General features: G+C 40.0%; 1 protein-coding gene across 1 annotated transcript in view; it reads left to right on the plus strand.

Moving 5' to 3' along the window:
• The window catches only part of LOC132380140 (heparan sulfate glucosamine 3-O-sulfotransferase 3A1-like), a 176883-nt gene extending 158989 nt beyond the window's left edge, over positions 1-17894 (plus strand). Inside the window, exon 2 of the mRNA XM_059948753.1 lies at positions 15134-17894. Within this exon, the coding sequence (XP_059804736.1) occupies positions 15134-15755 (622 nt within the window). The 3' untranslated portion in view covers positions 15756-17894. The remainder of the gene's footprint in view (positions 1-15133) is intronic.
• Positions 17895-18944: the final 1050 nt, after the last annotated feature.

Genomic DNA, 18944 nt, shown 5'->3' on the forward strand with positions numbered 1-18944 from the left:
GCAGGTAAAAAATGGGGTGAAGAACTGAACTTATTGACCAATACATGAAAGAAGCTAAATATGTTGCTGAAGAAGTAATTGAGCTAGAGACTGAACTAGTCTGGAATTGTAATTGTTTCCCAATTTAGCTTAGTTGCTCTTTGAATGTTGCTGCACCTCTTGAGTGGAGCATTTTTCAGTAACCAAAACTAACTGATTTACCAAGCACTAATGGAAACCAAAGAATACCATGAACTCAATCAAAATCAAACTGAAAATGCAAGCTATAAATAAATTTGTCTAGCCTCAAATTTTAAACGATTTTATGTTTGGTCTGGCAATGGTAGTTCACAAACTCTATCTCAACAGTTGACTTAGCCAATAAAGATTTAATCAGTCATTCATATCCAACCTAATTTCTCAGCAAATGACACATCACTCCCGCTTGCCTGAGAGCTGGCTTGAATCTGTGCATTAGGCGTGCTATTCTTCCTGGTGAATTCACAAGGAAGCTTCTCTGTGACTGAGTGCACGTTGCATTGTTGCTCCTCATTGTCTTGGGATGAGGTTGATGGCATCATTGCACCTTCGCTGTCTGGTTTTGGCACTCTTGTTGCTTGTTTCCACTGTAACTCATTTAATCACAGCAAAAGCGTTTCTGGCAGTGGCTTTTCTTCTTAACTCAGTTGTGTCACAACTGGGGAACTGCATGATTGACCTTCAGAGTCGTCTATCCAATATGTACATACCCCCCCACCCCCAGCACCTTCTGAAAACCCTATAATGCCCCCTCAGTTGATTAGTGAGTTTTAACGCTGTGACCTGCTCCAGTTCTTTGTCTACTTAAATGATATGACCCTCAAAAAGTGAACCAAGACAAAAAATGTCAAAAATACTCAGCAACTCAGGTGACATCTGCAGAGAGTTAAACACTGTTCACTGTTAGCGTTCACTGTTGAGGACATTGTAGAGTAATGTAATTGGTGGATATGCACGTAATTCCCAGCCACTGGCACTCAGTTCACTTTAAGAGGCTGGTCTGATGTGATGATATCATTCCATGATGTTCTCTGTGTTCAGTGTTTGGGTTGCAATAAATGAGTTGTTATGGCTTTTCCTAAATATTAAATGTCTCATGATGTTTTATTTGCAAAAACCTACATTGATGACCCCAATGCACCAGGATGATTCCAGAGTCATTGAATATGTCAGCCAATGCAGTTCCTTTAAAGCTGTCAGAGCTTTGGGAGCAAAATGCTGATCCTTAGTTTGTACAAGCTGATGCCTGATTCGCGCAGCAAGAAATCACCATGGAAACCTAATTCTACTATGTGGTAGCATCACTCAGCATCGAGAGCAGTGAGTCTACTAGAACACTCGCCTATATGTGATAAATACCGATCGCTAAAAACTCACGTTTTACAGACATGAGGATTACAGAATATGAGCACACCAAACAATTGCTCTCCTTACCTGGCTTCGGGGATACTAAGCCATCAGAACAAATGGACCACATGCTGTCTTTCTTAGCAAATCACCATCGTTGTTTTATTTTTAAAGAAGTCCTCATGCAGCAAATGCACAATCAAGTTCACATAGCCTTCGCTAATGGGCCTGTGAAGGATGATAGGGAGCCTGATAAAATGACTGATAGCCTACACACAGCCAGGCAGAGGTACATCATTTCTTCTGAACCTTGCCAAGCCCACATTCTTCACTACAGTCACAAAACATGTGGGTTGAGCACCACATTTCCAGAACTGCCCCACCAGTCCATGCCTGCATGTGTAGACTGGACCCAGAAAAGCTGGCAACCATGAAGGTTGATTTTGCCAACTTAGAAAAACTTGGCATTGTATGCCCGTCGAACAGCCCCTGGGTTTTGCTCCTCCATATGGTCCCTAAGGCTGATAGGTGTTGCCACCCATGTGGTGATTACTGACGCCATAACGAGCCCACCACCCCCAATTGTTATCCACTCCCACACACCAAAGACTTTTCGACACAGTTAGCTGGAAACATAATTTTTTTCCAAAGCCAGTTTAATTAGGGGCTACCATCAGGTGCCTGTGTGCTCGAAGGACATTCCCAAAATGGCTGTGATAGCCCCATTTGGCCTCTTTGAGTTTCTGTGCATGCCATTTGGGCTGAAAAATGCAACACACTTCCAATGCTGATGGACTCTGTATTATAAGACTTAGATTTCCTTTTGGTTTACCTGGATGACATATCTGTCACCAATGCATACAGATCCAACCATGCACACTTTTTGAGTGCTTAAACCAACACTGGTTGATTATTAACCTTGCTAAATGCCAGTCTGAGTTGTCAACCATTGATTTTCTTGGCCATCGCTTTTCTGCATAAGGAGCAAAATCCTTCTCATCAAAAGTAGCCACTATTATGGATTTGCCACTGCCCTGCATTACTAAAAAGCTGCAGGTGTTTGTAGGTATGTTGACTTCTATCACTATTTCATTCTGCCAGCTGCTGAACATTCTTTCTGTTTTGTGCGCTTAAATGCCACACCCTTAATCTCGTGATGATACCAAGTGAGCTCCTTCCCATGTGACCCTACAGGAGCACCCTCTCCCTCAGTGCACCCATAGCCACCACTACTGATGCTTCAGACTATGCTGTGCAGGCCAGAGGTGTATAGCGGCCGCTCGCCTTATTCAGCCAGCAGCTCTGAAAGGAAGAACTGCACTTTTGACCATCAGCTTCTCGGACTCTATCAGGCTGACCGTTATTTTCCTTTTCTTTGAGAGCACCACCACTTCACCGAGTTTGTTGACAACAAAGCCCTCATGTGCGCGATGAACAAAAGAACATCAACCTCCTGGTCTGCACGACAACAACGCCACCTGGCCCACATATCTGAGTTCACAACTGATACACAGCATATCAAGGGGAAAAATAATGCCATGACTGATTGCCTGTCAGGGTTTGCCGTTGAGGCCGTACACATAGGGGTTGATTGTGCTGGCATGGTAGCCAATCAATCTACTGACCCAGGGGCCCAGGCTTAAAGAACAGCAGTCATGAGCCTGCAGTTGGCTGACATTAAGTCTGGGGAAGCTGGAGTTTCTCTTCTGGGTGATGTCTCAAACAGTCATCCTCACTCCACAGTATCTGCAGACAGACTCTTTTTGACTCCATACATGGCCCCTCACATCTGGGCCACAAGGCCTCACTGAAATTGGTTGAACTTAAGCTTGTGTGACATGGCCTTAGAAAGGAGACGCATGATTGGACTGCAGCCTGTGTGGAGTGCCAGCAGATAAAAATTAATCGTCATGTCCATGCACCATTGGCACTTTTTGAGGTCCCTGAGCGACAGTTCGACCATGTCAATATGGACCTTATTGTTCCTCTTCCCACTTCCCTTGGTTTCATGCAGCTCCATACCATGCTGGAAAGAATTGCCTGGTGATCAGAGATCATCTCTCTAACATCGACAATAGCCGGAGACACGGCTCAGGTATTTATCAGAGTCTGGTCTGCTCAGTTTCGCATTCCATCTGAAAATTCATCTGACTGCTGTCCCCAATTTATATCAGACCTCTGGGCTGCGATGGCCGGAACTTCAGCAATAGGCTCCCTCACACCACGGCATATCACCCGCAGTCCAGTAGGTTATGAAAGCAGTTTCGCTGCTCCTTAAAGGCTGCTCTGAAGGCTTCCCCAATGGATGAGTGTTGGCATGATTGTCTTCTGAGTTCAGAACAGCTCCAACTGAGGACCTGCAGTCAATCACGGCTGAGCTGGTATAGCAGCTTTTAGGAGTGCCAGGTGATTTTACTCCTGATGCCATGACTGCCTGGTTGGACTCTCAACAGCATTTCACCCTCCTCAATCCCTCTGCACCTATTCCTACCTCACATCATGGTATACAGGACTCATGGGTTCCTGTTGACCTACATTCCACCTTGTTTGTTTTCATCTGCCATGATGCACACCAAAATCCCCTGAGGCCCCCTAATATTGGTCCACTACCCATTTTAGAACGGAGAGAAAAAACTCCTATCATAGGAAGAAGGGGGTAAGCCTGAATGTATTTCAGTAGATCGCCTTAAACCAACCCACTGAGATTTGGAGGATTCCGCAACCATGCCTCTGCCATCACAATATGACCATGAGTGTGTCAACACACCTCTGGATGAGCCAGAGGCCTCTGCTGTTCGTCCACCCAAGGAACACAGGACCCGAGCCGACTGGCTTGTCCGAACTCAGACAGGCTCACAATGCCGGTTTTAGTGAATTCTGGGGGTGGAGTATGTAATCGGTGGAAACTTACATAATTCACAACCACCGACATTGAATTGGGCTTCACTTTAAGAGGCAGGTCTGACGTGATGATGTAATTACATGAAGATCTGTTAGCACACTTTGATTTCAGTGTTTGGATTACAATAAACGAGTTGCTATGGACTTTCTTAAACATAAGACACCTCACAACATTTTATTTGTAAAAACCTATAACATTTCATCAGACCTGTTTTTATATTTGTCTTTGATCTATGGACCGCACCAATCTCTAGTTTGATGCCTACTCATAATTTAATGACACCCCTCTTGTTTATCATCTACTTATATTAGAATGACCTCTTCCTGTTCTACCTTACTGTTGCAAGGACATGGCGGTGGAACGAACTCAAGTGCTGAATACGGGTGCGGAGGCCGAGTCGGGAGGCATTACGGTCATAGCGAGCGTGCAATTGGTGCCAAGGGAGTCTTTACCCAGAATCTTGGTCTTAGTAGAGAATTCAGGAACTATGCTAGACTTAGAACTAATAGTCCTAAGAACCATGGAACAAGGTTACTCATACACGAGTCGACCAAATGATCTGGCAGCTCCTTGTTGTGGTCACGGGGTTCTTATACAGCATTTGCTGATGGAAAGCAGGTATTTGTAGTTAGTGGAACCTGAGAATGATTGGAACTAAGCAAGGTGATTGAGACCCAATTCCTGAGGAAAATAACCAGGTGGGCGATCGCCAGAAGGGACCATGATACTTACAGCAAAATCAGTACCCACCTGTATGACATAGACACACAGTTCCACGTATTGATGAATAGAACAAGATGCTGGAGGAAGTGGTGGAGGCAGGTGCAATTACAACATTTAATAGGTGTTTGGATTATTACAAGGACAGGGAAGGTTCAGTGATATCTGAGCAAATCCAGGCAAACGGGACTAGCTCAATTAGGTGACTTGGTTAGCATGGACAAATTGGACTGAAGGTCTTGTTTCCACCTTGTATAAGTCTATCAGTCTAATATTTATTAACTCCATAGATTACAAGTTTTTAGATCTTTTTTACAACATCTGCTTTAAATTCCTCCAGGTAAGTATTGGAATATTCAAAGGTCCTACAGTCATTCTTAGATCTAATTACCGCAGGACTGACCTAACTGAAGCCCTGCTGCTAGTGTTTGTTTTTGACCCTGCTGTTCCTGATGCTTTTTAGCTGTAATCGTGGGACACTGAGATGGAAGAACCAAGAATGCATGGATGCTGCAAAAAAACAGGATCTGATATGCCATACTGTATTGCCCACTGCAGCACCAGATCAAATTTAAAAATCTTCAAACTTAGGCTTGGAATTGACTGTGCTCAGTACTCATACGGAGCCACTGGTAGCCACTACAGTGAAAGACCCTTACCAAAGGAAGCTAAACAGTCCTACATCACCACCCTGGAATATATCACTGAGCTTTTGCTGGCTATTTGGGCTAGGATTGGGAAAAGGCTGTCAAATCATTGTTGTTTTTGTTTGAAAAGTGGCTTTAATTTTAATTACTTTGTGCTCGCTATTTGATGCATTAACTCTCAAAAGAAGAAAAGGGAGAGGTGACGAAGCAGAGGGGTTTGGAAAGAAATTCTGGAGATTTGAGTCCATTGAACTGAGGAGGTTGCACCAGCGTTTGGAAAGCTGGGTCTGGAGGTTGCGGGGCATAAGTGGTGCTGGCAGGACTACAGGGATGAGATGTCCAGCACAAAGGGACGCAACTTGTCAGAGTGCCAGGTTCCTGAGTTTTCACAGGATATTGATCAGAACAAGACTATAGAGATAAATACGTCTAAGATTTAAAATCGACTTATACTTTAACACTGGTTCATGCTAAGTTGCTGTTCTGCCTAACTACTTTACTGTTGTCTCAAAATGCTGAAATTTCTGGAATACGTACCCTTAACTGTGTCAGGATTCCTTATACACCAGAGTGTACTGGTCTACAAACACTTGATGCACTCAGACCATGTTTGATTCTTAGTTAGTTTTTAAAATATGATTTTAAGAAATCATATTTCAGATGACAGAGGTGCCTGAGTCCAGTGAAAGTAGCCTAGGCGTGATGTAGCTTGATGCACTGACTCTGGCCCACTATCAGGTAGTCTACAGTAATTATTGACTCAATACTCTCATTTTCCCAGGAGCATCATTGAGAAAGTTTTCAGCTTTGCTATATTAAGCATCTCCGTGCTGGTTGCTATGATTATCGATCCCTCATGAACTCAATGTATTTTGGAGTACATGACATTAGACTCATGAGTCAGTCATGATTATCATCCTCCTGTCCCCCTCAGCCCACACCAGTGGAACTAGTGCTAGTAGGGTGGATCACTTAGGAGACCTGTGCACTCACTGCTCCAGAAATCCAGGTTCTGAGCCAACATCTGGTACAATCTGGAGTTTGCATGCTTTCCTTCTGACCATTTAGGTTCCCTCCAGTTGCCATGGTTTCCATTCACATCCCAAAGATGTGTGTTGATAGGAGGATAAATGACTGTTGTAAATTGTCTCTTTTGAAACTGAGTGCTGGGATCAGATTAGAATGTGCTCATTAGAATGTGGAGAGAAAAAATGGGCGCAAGCTGGGCCTTGATCCAGTTCCTGTAGTGTATGACAATAATTCTATGTCCATTTCCCCCCAGCTCTATGGCAGTAGTTTATGCTATTATGGTGTGACTGCCACAGAGAACTGTCTCACTTCCCAGCTGCATGGACTCTGCAGGCAATTGCCACCGGGTAATGCACAGGTAATGTTTTAATGTATAATTCAGGGTTTCTTTAAAATAAAAAAATAGAAATATAAGGAATTACCCGGAAGATCAGGCAACATCTGTGCAGTGAGATCATTGCAGGTTAATAATCCTGCATTCAAACCCAGAATAATGTTTTTCAACTAATTATTTTAATCAGGTTTTTCAACCATTTCACTATTTTTTGATGGATCACATAGAAGGACACCATGCAGAAGGTGCTGTATGTGTCACCTATTCTTAAAAAAAAGGGGTGCAGCGATTTCTAGATATAAATGTTAATCCTAGCAATGTTTACAGTCTGGAATAAATTAGATGTAATTCAGGTATGGCATTCCAGAGGCACATAAGTGGTTCACCTGTGTAGATTATTGTGTAGGTTCACAGCCAAAGTCAATCTTTAAGAATATCCACAGACCGTATTCTCCAATGCATCACACTGAGTGGTTCGAGCAAGTCCTTTTCATTTGAGATTTAGTTTTCAGAACGTAACGTGCTTTGCTGGTCACTGCTATTATGGACTGAATTATTGTACACAAAGCTCTCCTTCAAGCAGTGCCAGCAGTTGTAATAAATAATTAAACTGTTCTTTTGACTTTTGGATTTTGAATTCCCTGAACTTCAAAACAGATTGAAGTTGTAGAGAACAGCTGTAAATCATTAATAACCCACTCTTGCACTCTTGATCCAACCCACAATCTTATAACCATGAACACATTAACTGTAAATAAAAGAAAGCTTTGTAGCTTGCCAAGCACATTTAACATTGCCGTAGATTTCAGCACGCCATTGCTGTAGATTGCAAACACACAAACAGATGGATGTGTGGTGACAATCTGAAAAGAAGTCCAGCACTGTAAAACTCAGGCCACACTCCTTAGAGGCTTATTGTTCCAGAATCAGAACATTTTGAATGGGCTGACTGGCCTCTTTCTGTGCTTTGAGATCCTGGGGCTTTCTTTTCGTCCATTTTACAATACAGTACATTTTCAAATGAGAACTTGAGAGAGACTTGTGCTCAAAACAAGCCTTCTTTACATTTTTTTCTCAATACGTTTCCATTCTCATATCAAGAAAAATTGACAACTCATTTTGAAGATTTGGTTCATAAACTTTCATTTTATTAGCACAAACTGATGTTGTAAGTAGAGAGAAACTATTTTTACAGGTCGGCGGTCACAGCCTTTATGATGAACTTTTCAGTAGTAACCCTTAAGTAATGGTGCAACATGTATAGCATAACATGGGGGGGGGGGAATAGTAAAAATTTAGAACTCTTTTCCTATTTTCCACATGGCAATTAAGGCTAGCACAATTGTTAAATTAAGATGAATATATCTGCGATATATTGGGGATATGGAAAAATACAGGAATATAATGTTAGGGAACAGAATCAACCGTGAAAATGTAGTAAGAAGAAAAGTTTTGTTGTAACTATACTGACCACATCTTGAAAATGACAGAGCAGTTTGGTCTCCTTCTTTAGCGAAGGATTTACAGACAGAAATGGAAGAATGAGGTGCAAAGAACTGACAGAGCAATTAAACAAATACATTAGTTTTGTCTTCATGGAAGAGAATACAGCAGACCGTGGATCTCCAGATTCATCCATGGCTTTTAATTTGCATTTGTCCATTATGTTCTCAAAGGCACACACTTATCCACGCAGATCTTAATGAAGTCGGTGACAACTGTGGTATATTCATTACATTGTACAGAGGAGATTTAGGGGATTATTTCCCGGAGAGGGCAATTGGAGTGTGGGGAAAGATTGGGTAGAGATTTTTTTGAGAGTGGAGGTGTTAAGGGAAGGGAGGACTCAAATGAGGTGGACAAAATAATGATGAATAGAATACATAAGAAAGCCCTAAAAAGAAAGAACCCATTTCACTTAGTTGAGGAGTCAATAACCAAGGGCCACAGACTTAAAGGTCAAAGAGTTAAAAGGGAAGGGGTGCCAGGAAATCCAGCTGCTTTCAGGTTTTGACTTTTAGATTCTCTACATTTAGTGATGATTTTTCATAATAGTGAGAGTTTTCTAAATGGCTACTTCAGCAGATTTATATCGTTTGGTGTGGAAGTGGAGGTGTTTCTATTGTGATTTGTTGTAGTGTAGCCAAATATTGGAATACTTAGCTGCCATGGTGTACCAATGTTGCAAAGTGTAGATTCTTGAGTTGGTGAAGGGAGGGCCTTCTGATAAACAGTACCTCTGTATCTTAGTTTGTGAGTAAACTGCATTCATATTGAAAAAAACTCCCAGATTAACAAGGAACTAAGTCTGATTGCCACTGTGTGCAGTGATACCTGATTCCAACAGCACTGGTGGCAGCACCATTAGTTAGAGGGAGGTACCTGCTCTTGTTTAAACCATGGAATTCCAATGTAAGTGTGCAGATTTTGATATTAGTCCCAAAGTTTCAATGTATGACTAGAGCCTTTGCCCTGTAGCCACAGCTATCAAGCCTCATGTATGTACAGTAATCCACTTTGGTACTATGTATAAACTGCTCCTGGAATCAAGTTAACATCTTAAAGAGAACGGGGAACAAGAGTAACTGGAGGCCGATCAGGTTTCAATGACTTTGCTACCTTCTTGCTTGATGATGCAATATTGATAGAAAATCTATAGGTTCCTACATAAAAATAGGCTGTTATCTTTATGCAGGTAAACAAAGAGCAAAATCTGATTTTGACAGAAATATAATACTGTACATAGTATCCAGCAATCTATGCCAAGCCATTCTACATTTTTCAAATTTAAAAGATATTTTAACAACAACAAACTCACTTCAATTCAAATGATTTCATTTTCTCAGGTCACTGAATATCTCATTAGCACTGTCTAACAGGAAAAAAAAGGTAATTCCACATTTTTTCTCAAATTCGTCTTCCTTCATTCTACTTTTTACCATGTTCTGAAAGGGACTTATTACGAACTGGCAATGCTCAGTGATAACAAAGATGGCAACAATTTGTTAGAATTATAGCCCTGGGTGCTCATTACATCTCCTTCCAATGGTTGGGCACATAATGGCTATCACCATGACCATTATGTCAAGGTGTTGATTTGCAAAGCTGTCAACTACTAACTATTAATCCCAGTTATGACACAATCTCTAGCAAATCACAACTCAAGGAACATTGCACTCCATTTAAATTCCTGTAGTTCTTCTCACCTTTCATTCAATCCTTACTTTTATTTCCTGAATTGCAGATCCCTTCTTGAATATTTATATAGATTGTTTTAATTCTACTTTTTCTTCCCAGTGTTTCTTTATTTTAGGAGTGAAAAGTAGCAGGTAGAAGTTTAACACATATTGTCTAACGGTACAATCAGCTCCACACTGTTGATTGCTATGGCTTAGTGGCAGATCAAAAAAAAATCTGAGAATATTGGAAAAGAATTAGAAATTCCAAAAGAAGTGCATAGGAGACCAGGAACAATATAAAAAATAAACTGATATTTTGGGTTGAATGAATTCTTGAGATTCAGAATGAATTGAAGATCCTTCATAGCAGACATGAAGCCCAGGTGGAGCAATAAATGTATCTGTGTGGTACTTCATACTGGCTTTTAATTTCCTTTAATAATGGTTAAGATGTTAGATTGTCCAAGTTTTTTGCTCCTCTATAGTGGGCCGAAGTGTTTAAAAAGACTGTTATCAAATAATATCTAATTCCAAGGCCTAAAAGAAAGAAAAGTAAGCATCCCAGAAGGGGGGGGGGGGGGGGGGAGGTACTGAGTTGGGAAGGCTTAAGCAGGGAATATGAAATTTAAGATCAAGATAACTGAAGTTATGAGCCACCAGTGGGGTACTGGAGATACTCTCAACAGCAGTATTGCAGATGCACATGTACCAAGTTCGAGAGTTCATATGTCTCAAGGCCAGAGGGTGTGACGGAGGTGGGCAGAACTGAAGCAATCCAGGGATCTGAAACGATGGAATAGAGTTTTTGTTTTACAGATACAGCACAATAACAGGTCCAGTGAGCCCACAGCACCAAATTACACCCATGTGACCAATTAACATACTAGCCCATATGTCTTTGGAATGGGTGTGGAATCCAGAGCGCCCAGTGGAAAGCCACACAGTCATGGGGAGATTGTAGAAACTCCTTACAGACAGTGGGGGAACTGAACCCTGGTGTTAGTGTTACACTAACTACTAAACTGCCATGCCACCCCAGTTTGAAGATTGAAGTGCTTCCAAGCACAGGGATGGTGTGAGAAGTGAGTTTTGCTCCATGATCAGTCCATCCTCAGCAGTCAGAGGATGAAACAATCAAGTCAGATTGTATCTTCACCTCACAGATCACTTTTAGCAGATCACTGAAAATAGGTTGGACTATCGTTCAATTTTCCTTCAGTGCTGATCTCATCACATTAGTCAAGTAGGCAACAGGATCCCAGACTGAGGCCTTCTTAATTTACCATGCAAAGTGCAGTGTCATTTATGGGCCACATCAATTGCTGGAGGGATTTAGTATTAAAATATAGCAGGTCTCAAAGAAATATCCGTATGGATGGCTCCAGAGTTTCATTCTAGATTGGATCAAGTTTAGATTAGTCAGTGTAGCATGGCGCAGTGCCAGAGATGCCACAAAAGAGTTGATACTTCACAGTTACCACTTGGCCGTTGTCTGTGTGAAGTCTGCACATTCAGCTGTGACTGTGTGAATTTCCTGCAGGAACTCTTGTTTCTTTCCATATCCTAAAGGCTTCAGGGCTTCTGTATATTGTAATTGGTCACTGTATATTGTTCCTAGCGTGCAGATAACTGGTGGAATCAATAGTGAATTGATGCAAATGTCAAGAGAACATAAAATGAGATTCATGTCGGATTAGTCAGTGATAAATGGATAGTTGATGTCAATGTGGGCTTGGTGGATCAGAGGAACTTTTTTTTCATTTCAGTATCTCTCTAGGAATCTAAGGACGCATGTAATTGAACAGAAGCTCTGACTTCCTCACTCTGCCATAGATCCAGTTTAGAAATCAGTCAGCGAAATAAAAGCCCTCTATCTGGATGAACACTAATGCACTAATCACCCAGGAAAGATACTAGTGAATGGCTGGCAACCACATAACCACATACTCCAGCAATAGTGTGCACCATGAGCATAAGAAAACTAGGGTGGATGGAATATCTCAAGAGAGAAGTCCCACGCCCGAATGAGTCTGCAACTGAAAATCAGAGCAGTTCCTCTTCCTATAGCCAACAACAATAAAACCATGGACAAAAAGTTTGATATTAGAAGACATATGCTCTATATTCAGGGGTAGTAGGGCTGCTGCAGGACTAAATATCAGCCCTCTGCCTTGCTGATTAATCCCAATACTTTCTTCTGGGATAGAGCCTTGAAGTAGTGCAGCAAGTGTCCTGCTGGTGAAGCCATTACTCTGGAGAGGGAAGTGCTGTTGTAAATGCATATTGTAAACTATTCCCTAACATCAAAGGCCTTCTTGTTATTATGCCCACAAAATACCCAGTGACTTGTTGCAAATGAAAAGTGCTCCCAGGGTTATTACTGGCCTAGGATAGAATTCTACTCAGACAGGAATACATTAAAACTAGCAGTTCATGCATTCTGGGGATTTTGTACTGATTGCTGCTTAATGTAAATTTAAGCCAAGCATAATTGTGATTGAAATGCATAATTGCAGTGAACCAAATCATGCCATTCATTTGCAGTGTTAAACATTACAATGCCGAGCCGCGAACCACTCATCAATTAAAACCACGTTATTTTGCTTGCTCAATGCTTACAGCAAGTAAAAAGTGACCAGTTAACAGGGAAAAACAGGAAATTACCGCTGTAAACAATCAGCGGTTTTGGAAAATATTCATCTATTTATGCTTGAATTTAAATTACCACATGAAAATTAATGGGTTGTGGGTCAAATTGAACATACCTGTACTTAATATGGAGTATTGTTCCAGTCTCAACATATCTTGGCAGACTAATACTGACTCCATCAAGATTGAATTGAAGTGAATATATTATGTGACAATTGAGTTCTATTATGAGCAAACTTGCGTTTTAATTTATCTTTACCTCAGGATTGAAGATTGACTCAATTTGAGGAAATAATGGAACCGTGTTGAAATGGAAAAATGTGATCAGTCTTGTGACCGTCATCATTCATATTGAGCCTAAATGATTTGGGAAATAGTGGCGGGATGAAAAAAAGACCACTGCAGATGGGAAACAAGAGTTCCCAGCACAATATAAGTTGGAAAGGTTATAGGATTGGGCCATCAAGAAGACAATCCCTTAAGTACATAAATCTGAACTGTAGCAAACCAAGAGTCAATGTACTGTAATGTAAGTTTATCGATTGTATGGGATGATCAGCCAAGATGGCATGAAAATAATTTTTTTTCCTTTACTGTATCTCAATATACATGACAGTAATGGACTAATAACAATACCAAATTCATTCTGAACACTATTTGCTTACTTTTTATTGTTTGCATGATTTTTTTTTTCTCTCTACACATTGGGCCTTCTTTAATGGGTTCTTTTGGGTTTCTCTGTTTTGTGGCTGCCTGTAAGGAGACAAATCTCAAAATTGTATAATGTATACATCCTTTGATAATAAATATACTTCGAACTTTGAAAAATAAAATCTCATAAGTGGATATGACAAAACTGATGTGTAGTCTCAATGCTGCAGGTTTCAGCCTTGTGTCCAAATGTCTCCATGTCCTCAATCCATCTCAACTATTTAGTAATCCCACCCCACTGACCCTCATCCTCACACCCCACTCTCCTTCATTGGATTTAAAACCTACTGGGTCCTGAATGTTCCTCATGTTAACGTTGGTGGCTGCACCTTCAGTTACCTGTGCTCTTCACTTTCCTCCCTAAATCTCTATTTTTTTCCCTCACTGCCAGTATTTTTGATGTTATGCTTTTGATAGTCATACTTCTGTTTTCTCTTTTTTTCTGCTTCATTAAACTATCTTTTTGGGGCAAATCCTCAGTTCTCACATCATTACTAGAAACCCATCCATCTGCCATGCTGTTGGTTTTGCCTTGCCTCCCACTCACCACAGTCTTTCACCAAGATCTAGGCTCCCAATGTTTTGGCATGCAGTAATCCGGCCATCATTCATGGAACTGCTTTGATGTCTGGTATGGCCCTGTCCCACAAAGGGGCAACTGAAGTCGCTTTGACGATTAAATTAATATGTTTGACATTTACAAACAAGCTTGATACAAGTTGAAAACAGGAACATTGCTAAAATGTTATTTATTTTACATTTTATAGACTAAACATATGTTAAAATGGCTTCATATTGAAAACAATGTAAAGAAATTGTAAAAATCAACTACTTCTGCTCAGTTTGAATGTCAGGCTAAGCACAGCTCAAGCTCAGCACTATGATTTTCCAGCTTGGGAACTGAGGAAATCGTGGATGCTCACTTTGGCTTCCCTAAGAAGTCTAATGGAGCAACTCGGGCAACAGAGCTGGAGATGTTTCCACAGTTATGTGCACTGTGTTGTAGTGGAAGGTCAGTCCCATAAAGCAAAAGGTATTTAGTAAACATTATTTTATGGTGGTTCTTCAGGCAGACTAACACCAATGAGCATTGTGTGAGTTAAGAGTTAACAAGTCAAACAAATGAATATCCACAGGAAAGTGAGACAAGAAAGGAAAGAGGTTAAAAACCAGGGGCATTTGCAGATACAATCATCTGTGTCGATGCTGGAAGTCTGTGGATCTGCCCTGAAATGTTGACTTCTCCATAGATGCTGCCTGACCTGCTGACTTCTTCTACCATTTTGTGTGTGCATTCACATGATATTTTTGTTCCTCAACTGCTAGCCAGTTTTGCGTCAGACAAAAATGCTCTCAAAAGCAAAATCTGGACAGAATAAGGGAAGTCCCTCCTTTTCACAGGTTGGCTGTTATTGTGTTAACTCTCCAGTTCTACTGCTTATTGATTTTACAAGGAAGAATTGGACAAGGGCTTGATGAGTGACTTATGATAAAGTTGATTTTTCCCCATTGTATTTGAATGGAATTTAATGTATTTTTTAATAAATTAGCACAAGCAAAGCTCTAATATTGTTAATGCCAATTTATATTTCTACAGAAACTTGATGCCCAAAACTCTGGATGGACAAGTCACAATGGAGAAAACGCCCAGTTATTTTGTCACTAAGGAAGCAGCTGCCCGAATCTATGCAATGTCCAAGGATGCCAAACTCATACTGGTAGTTCGGGATCCAGTCACTAGAGCTATATCTGACTACACACAGGCTCTCTCGAAGAAACCCAACATACCCAGTTTTGAGAGCTTAGTCTTCAAAAACAGGACTTCAGGTTTGATTGACACTTCCTGGAATGCGATCCAGATTGGCATCTATGCCAAGCACCTGGAGAACTGGCTTCTGTATTTCCCTATGGGACAAATCCTGTTTGTGAGTGGAGAGAGACTAATTAATGACCCAGCCGGGGAGCTAGGCAAAGTACAAGACTTCCTGGGTCTCAAAAGAATCATTACAGATAAACACTTTTACTTCAACAAGACCAAGGGCTTTCTCTGCTTGAAGAAACCAGAGGGAAGCAGCAAGCCCCATTGCCTAGGCAAAACGAAAGGAAGGACACATCCCAATATTGACCCAGAGGTGGTTCGGAGGCTGAGAGACTTCTATAGACCTTTCAACATGAAATTTTACCAAATGACGGGACAGAACTTTGGCTGGGATAACTGAAATGTTAAATATGTAAGATATTCACAACAGGACTATAAATATTAAAATAATGGCAACAGAAGATATTCTGAATAAATTTAAGCAGGAATCTGTTGGAAGCAAGGATGTCCTTATGTTCAAAGATACATTTTTTCTGAGTTATTTATTTAAACCAATAGCTACATATTAGACAAGAATATAGAATGAGCAACCTAGAATTTTGCATTAGAGTTCAGTTTAACAGAAGTACTTAGACATTTGTTATCTCAAAACTACCAAAATCTTTAGTGGAAATTGTTATTTTTACAGAATTGCAAACTCTTTGTGTTACTTTAATACTTTATTCACAGATTTCTTTACATAAGGGTGCTACTTCTGTACTGGGTCATTTCTTTTACCTCATTTATGAGTTTTTTTTAAAAAAAGCACACATTTAATAAAGTTTACGGGTATTTATAACTATTATTTGTAATCAGCAGTCTCTACGTCCCTGTTAGGATACTGTATGTGAGGAGCTGAAAGATTATGCATCATTTATTTATTCGGTCTTTTTGAGTAAATGCAAGGAAAATTTAATGAGTGTCAGCGGTATTACAAAATTAGTCTCTATTAGAAAAAAATAAATATATTTGTTCAATTTTCAGCATATATATAAGAACCAAAATATTTTTGGCTAAGTGAATTGCTAACTCCTTCAAAGTGAATTTCATATATTTATATGAATTGAGGGTTCAGAATAAGAACATCAGATTAAAACTTACATCAACGAAGCAATGTATTTGTAACACAGAAAACTAGGGGTAGGAATTGTATTCCATTGTGTGTCTCAAGTCACAGCAAGTAACAGCTGTGCAGTGGACTCCATTGATGAAATAAAACTCTATTGTGGTCAGTGGAAACAAATTTCAGAGGTTAGGCTGCCGCTGGGATATTGCTCATTTAGTACATGTGTCCGATAAATTATTTCTAAACTATGATTTTATTCAGCAGGAAAATAAAACTGATCAATGTTTGTGGGAATTTTTGTTGAACTTGTGGAATTTCTGTTATTCCCAAATAATCTGAATTTTCATATCAGATTTACCACCCATCTAAACTGATACTACCATAATTCATCCCAGTATTATCAGCTCAGTTCTAGTTGCCCTTCTGACGTAACAGCAGATTGACGTACTGTAGACTCCACATCTGCAGGAATGAAGATATAGAGTTCCCTGTAGTATTAAGAATGGAAGTATAGATTCAGGGGTAAGTGTCCTCTCATTGGTCATTCATTTTCTCAGTACTAGACATACTTTTCTCATAAAGATCGGAACAGATTTATAGATGGTTTCAATTCATCATTTGCTGTCAGATAAATGGTACCCAAAGTTTTAAAGGTCTATGTGAAATTTTATATGCAAAAAGATCTGTAAACTTGCTAATCTCAGAGCAAGAGATATATTTGACAAAGGAGATAGAGTATTATTTTCTATGTAATACATAACATGCTAATTTCAGCAACACTTAAACCTGGCACAGCCAATTGTGACACAGGTATTTAGTACAATATCAATTACACAGCATAATAAAGTTAAATATGAGTTGCTTCTTCAAAAGAAAGTCAAAATAATATTCATTTGAACAGTATTATTTTCACCTTTTGACCTTCAATATATCTCTTCTGCTGTTGAAATGTAAAGATATTGATTGTCAACTCCATTACTCTCAATGCATAAAAGCATAAATAGACAGTTTCTCTTATCATTTGTCTCACACTAGCCATGGAAACTGGTCCGAGTGCAGTTAGTAATTCAAAAGATAAACCACCAAGGACTGTGCCAATTTTGAGAAATGCTTTTTAATAGATTCTGCTGAAATTCCTTTACATTTTCCCAATTACAAAAACTGTTATGATAAAGCACAACTGGATAGTGTCCTAAAATGCATGCTTTCATTTAAGTATCTTTCAATATAGTTGAGTGTGGTAACTGTGTGTTTTGACAATGGACTTATAATAAAAAAATAATCATTTCTATTGCCGGGCCACCACCTGTGAGTAATCTGATTATACATATTAAATTAATGGAAAACTACACAGAATTATTATATGGTGTGCACTAATGATAAATTAAAACTAAACACCTGCTTTTAGTTTGTATTTATAAATGCCATAGTATTTTTTAAAAAATTGCGAGAGACTTAATATTTATTGTCTCTTGTAGACACAAGTGAAGATTCACAGTGGTGATTAATTCAAGCTGGATCTAAGGCCTTCTATATGGACTTCTAAAGAAATATAGCAATAAATCACAGGAACTCATTTTGCACTGATTGTAAGTTTATATTTGAAATTACTTGACCTTTTTTACTGGTTCAGTTGATTTCAAACCAATACCAAAAATCTATCGACCTCAACTTTGATTATATTCAAGAACAGGTTATAGGTAATTCTCTGGAGCAAAGAATTCCAAAGATTTGCAGCTCTCTAAGTGGAAAAAGAAGCCTCTTGGCTTCAGTACTACATCCTTGATCATTTATTTCAGAATTATGAAACCTAACATGAGACTTTGATGAAGGAAAACAACATCTAAGTGTATGGTTTGTCATACCCTAATCGTATATGTTTTAATAAAATCTCAAAACTGGTGCAATACTTGGTGCTACATTGCTATAAGACTTAACTCTTAATTATTGATGACTGTTGATCATCTGCAGCTTAATGTGAAAAAGGCTAAGGAGCTGGTGGTGGACCTGAGGAGGGCCAAGGCACTGGTGACCCCTATTTCCATCCAAAGGGTCAGTGTGGACATGGTGGAGGATTACAAGTACCTGGGGATACAAACTGACAATCAACTGGACTGGTCAAAGAACACTGAGGCTGTCTACAAGAAGGGGTCAGAGCCATCTCTATTTTCTGAGGAGACTGAGGTCCTTTAACATTTGCCGGACGATGCAGAGGATGTTCTACGAGGCTGTGGTGGCCAGTGCTATCATGTTTGCTGTTGTGTGCTGGGGCAGCAGGTTGAGGGTAGCAGACACCAACAGAATCAACAAACTCATTCGCAAGGCCAGTGATGTTGTGGGGGTGGAACTGAACACGCTGATGGTGGTGTCTGAAAAGAGGATGCTGTCCAAGTTGCATGCCATCTTGGACAATGTCTCCCATCCACTCCATAATGTACTGGTTAGGCACAGGAGTACATTCGGCCAGAGACTCATTCCACCGAG

This window comes from Hypanus sabinus, chromosome 23, assembly GCF_030144855.1.
Source record: "Hypanus sabinus isolate sHypSab1 chromosome 23, sHypSab1.hap1, whole genome shotgun sequence".
NCBI classification, from domain to species: domain Eukaryota; kingdom Metazoa; phylum Chordata; class Chondrichthyes; order Myliobatiformes; family Dasyatidae; genus Hypanus; species Hypanus sabinus.